The sequence below is a fragment of the Rhinopithecus bieti genome, unplaced genomic scaffold (genome assembly GCF_001698545.2).
Source record: "Rhinopithecus bieti isolate Rb0 unplaced genomic scaffold, ASM169854v2 scaffold_26659, whole genome shotgun sequence".
Lineage (NCBI taxonomy): Eukaryota > Metazoa > Chordata > Mammalia > Primates > Cercopithecidae > Rhinopithecus > Rhinopithecus bieti.
Genome location: NW_016811855.1, coordinates 162,478 through 166,221, shown reverse-complemented (window position 1 = coordinate 166,221; position 3,744 = coordinate 162,478). Strand labels below are relative to the sequence as shown.

At 65.5% G+C, this 3,744-nt stretch overlaps 1 protein-coding gene across 1 annotated transcript in view; it reads left to right on the top strand.

Moving 5' to 3' along the window:
* MXRA8 (matrix remodeling associated 8) overlaps positions 1-2,361 on the top strand; it is an 8,692-nt gene extending 6,331 nt beyond the window's left edge. The window contains exons 4-9 of the mRNA XM_017895211.1: positions 2-483; positions 654-809; positions 929-968; positions 1,054-1,130; positions 1,232-1,312; positions 1,525-2,361. Coding sequence (XP_017750700.1) covers positions 2-483; positions 654-809; positions 929-968; positions 1,054-1,130; positions 1,232-1,312; positions 1,525-1,550 — 862 coding nt within the window. The 3' untranslated portion in view covers positions 1,551-2,361. The remainder of the gene's footprint in view (position 1; positions 484-653; positions 810-928; positions 969-1,053; positions 1,131-1,231; positions 1,313-1,524) is intronic.
* The last annotated feature ends 1,383 nt before the right edge of the window (positions 2,362-3,744 follow it).

Sequence of the window (3,744 nt, the reverse complement as noted above, 5' to 3'; positions counted from 1 at the left end):
CACCCTCCGCAGCCCCGGCCACCCCCGCCTACTGGGACGGCGAGAAGGAGGTGTTGGCGGTGGCGCGCGGCGCGCCCGCGCTCCTGACTTGCGTGAACCGCGGGCACGTGTGGACCGACCGGCACGTGGAGGAGGCGCAGCAGGTGGTGCACTGGGATCGCCAGCCGCCCGGGGTCCCGCACGACCGCGCGGACCGCCTGCTGGACCTGTACGCGTCGGGCGAGCGCCGCGCCTACGGGCCCCTTTTCCTGCGCGACCGCGTGGCCGTGGGCGCAGACGCCTTTGAGCGCGGTGACTTCTCGCTGCACATCGAGCCGCTGGAGGTCGCCGACGAGGGCACCTACTCCTGCCACCTGCACCACCACTACTGCGGCCTGCACGAACGCCGCGTCTTCCACCTGACGGTCGCCGAACCCCACGCGGAGCCGCCCCCCCGGGGCTCTCCGGGCAACGGCTCCAGCCACAGCGGCGCCCCAGGTCCAGGTGAAAGGCCGCCCCAGGACCCAGGAAGGCGGGAGCCCACCCCACTTGGGGTTGCCCTGCGCCCGCTGTCCCTTGCCGGAGGCCTGCGGAGCCCAGCAGGGGCCGTGGCCCGGGTCGGGGCACAGGTCTTGCTGATGCCTGACGCCGCCCCCACCCCGCGCCCCCCGCAGACCCCACACTGGCTCCCGGCCACAACGTCATAAACGTCATCGTTCCCGAGAGCCGAGCCCACTTCTTCCAGCAGCTGGGCTACGTGCTCGCCACGCTGCTGCTCTTCATCCTGCTGCTGGTCACCGTCCTCCTGGCCGTCCGCAGGCACCGCGGAGGTGAGGCTGCCCCCGCAGAGCCAGCGGCCCCAGGAGACTGAGGTGGGCGGGAGGGCGGTCCTCTGGGCTGGGGACCTGCGGAGGGGCGGCACTGCCCCCAATGTGAGTCTCCTTCCCAGGCTACGAATACTCGGACCAGAAGTCGGGAAAGTCAAAGGGGTGAGTACTCCCTCCCAGCCCTCCTGGGGACCAGGGCCCCCTCCACCCCACCCAGCTGTAACCTCCTCCCACTCTCATCCTCCAGGAAGGATGTGAATTTGGCGGAGTTCGCTGTGGCTGCAGGGGACCAGATACTTTACAGGAGTGAGGACATACAGCTAGGTGAGGCGGTGCTGGGACACCAAGGCACTGGCGCAGCTGCCAGGCCTGGGCTGGGAAGTGCATCGTGGGAGAGGGGACCTCAGCCTGCTCTCCTCCCACAGATTACAAAAACAACATCTTGAAGGAGAGGGCGGAGCTGGCCCACAGCCCCCTCCCTGCCAAGTACATCGACCTAGACAAAGGTGAGTGGGCTACCTCAGCCCATCTCAGAGCCCTGCCCGTCCCCATTCCAACTCATCCGGGACCCCCAAGGGCAGACACCAGCCAGGCCCAGGGCCCCTGCCACCTCAGGCTCAGAAGTCCCTGGGGAGTCCTGCTGGGGGTCTGCCCTGCGCCTCCCACTGTGATGAGGGTGGAGAACAGACGCCGACCCGTTGGCACCCTTGGCTTCCAGGGTTCCGGAAGGAGTACTGCAAATAGAGCGACCCTGGGCTCCTGGCTGGGCCAGCAGCTGCATCTTTCCTGTCTGTGCCCCTCCGGGCATCCCCTGATGCTCCTGGGCTCACCCCTTCCAGCGGCTGGTCCCGCTTTCCTGGAATTTGGTCTGGGCATATGCAGAAGCTGCCACCACACCCCTCTCCCAGGGGTTTGGTGGCAGCATAGCCCCACGCCTTCGGCCTTAGCTCACGGGTGGCCCTGCTCACCCCAGACACAACCAAAATCCCACTGATGCCCATCATGCCCTCAGACCCTCCTGGGCTCTGCCCACTGGGGGCTGGAAGACATTCCTGGAAGACACTCCCATCAGAACCTGGCAGCCCCAAAACTGGGGTCAGCCCCAGGGCAGGAGTCCCACTCCTCCTGGGGTGCTGCCCGCCGTCAAGAGCTCCCGAGGGCTCCTCCGCCTGTACCACGCAGGACTCCAGGCACCATCTTCTCCCCAGGGACCTGGTGACTTGGTGAATGCCAGCCCTTGCCCCTCTGTGCTGCTTTGGGCCACCTGGGGCTGCACCCCCCGCCCTTTCTCTGCTTCCACCCCTACCCTAGCCTTGCTCTCAGCCACCTTGACAGTCACTGGGCTCCCTGTGACTTCTGACCCTGACACCCCTCCCTTGGACTCTGCCTAGGCTAGAGTCTAGGGCTGGGGCCACATTTGGCTTCTGTACTGGCTGAGAACAGGCGAGGGGGTGAAGGTGGCTTGGGGTGGCCTATGTTGCCACTCTCAGCACCCCACATTTGCACCTGCTGGTGGACCTGCCACCATCACAATAAAGGCCCCATCTGACTTTTAGACTTGGCCCAGGTATGCTACTGAAACTTCCTGTCTCCTAGGGGTGGGCAAGGCACAAGTCTGGGCCTGGGAATCCCCACGTCTTCTTCATCTCCACCTGAAGCCCCTGACATCATCCCATTCCTTGGGCTGAAAGGTCTGGGTCTGGGTCCTCTGGGAGTTGGTGTCCTGGGAAGGGGACATTTGAGTTAGTTCTGTGTGGCATGCTTCTGGTCGTGGAGGAGCTCATATTCCCTTGAGGGCTGACCTGGATGTGGGGAAGGGGGACGTGGTGGTGGCTGTGAGGACAGAGAGGAGACCGTGGGAGCACAGCTCTGGGAGAGGCAGAGGGATGGCGAGCCGAAGTAGTGGGATGCGGGTCAGACACTTGCAAAGGGGGCGGGAGCAAGGAGGCTCCGGCAGAGACAGCCCGGGGCAGCAGGGCGGCTCCAAGAGTCCTCGCCAGGCCAGCACCGATCAGGCCCTAGAACCCTTTCCCGCTCAGGCATCAGCATCGGGCACAGGATCTCAGCACAAGTTTGGGTAGTGGGACGAGTGGCGGGATTAGGAAGGCCAGTGGCCTCGGCTCCTAGCAGCACAGACCAGCGACTAAGTGCTGCTTCTTGAAGCCAGCATCACCACCCAACCCCATCCTCCTGTCCTCCCAGGAGTGGGGGTGGGAAAGGGTGATGGTTGCCCACAAGAACCCCACAGCAGCACAGGTTGGGAGCAAGGGAGGCTGGTCTGGGGAGGTGTGGCTTGAAAATGCACCCCCTTCTGGCCACACCATCACTGGACAAGGCTGCTCCTGGCAGGGCTCCAACCAGACCACAGGCATCAGCACCTGGACTGGCCTCAGGCCTCTGGCTTCCAGCCTCTCTTGAGACTTGGGCTGAGGAACCCTGCACCTGTGTGGTTCCTCCCTGCTCTGTGGCCACTTGTGTCTAGCCTGGGGAACAGGGGTCTGGCCCTCAGGGCAGGTACGGGCTTCCTCCCTCCCTGGGGCCTCAACAGATAGCCCCTTGTAGGTCTTCCCGCCTGGCTTCCGACCTCTGGGGAAAACAAGGGCTGGTGGGAAGGTGGCCCAGGCTCCAGGCAGAGGGGGCTGGCGGCTGAGCTGGCCGGGCTTGGCTGAGCGGACGCCACAGCTCTCCCGCTGGAGCCGGGGTGCAGGTTCAGGACCCCAGGCCCAAGGTGACCGTCAACCACCGGTGCCTACACTGATGGGTTTCTCTCTGAGCCGGCGCAGCCCCGGGCATGGTCAGGGCCGGATAGATGCGAAAGTCCCAGACTCCTGCCGGCTTCCTGCGGACAGGGCCCAAGGGGCCCCACCGCGCCAGCCCCGTCGAGGCCCCCTCCTCACTCTCCCCGTCGCTCCAGCCCCGTCCAGGCCCCGCCTCACTC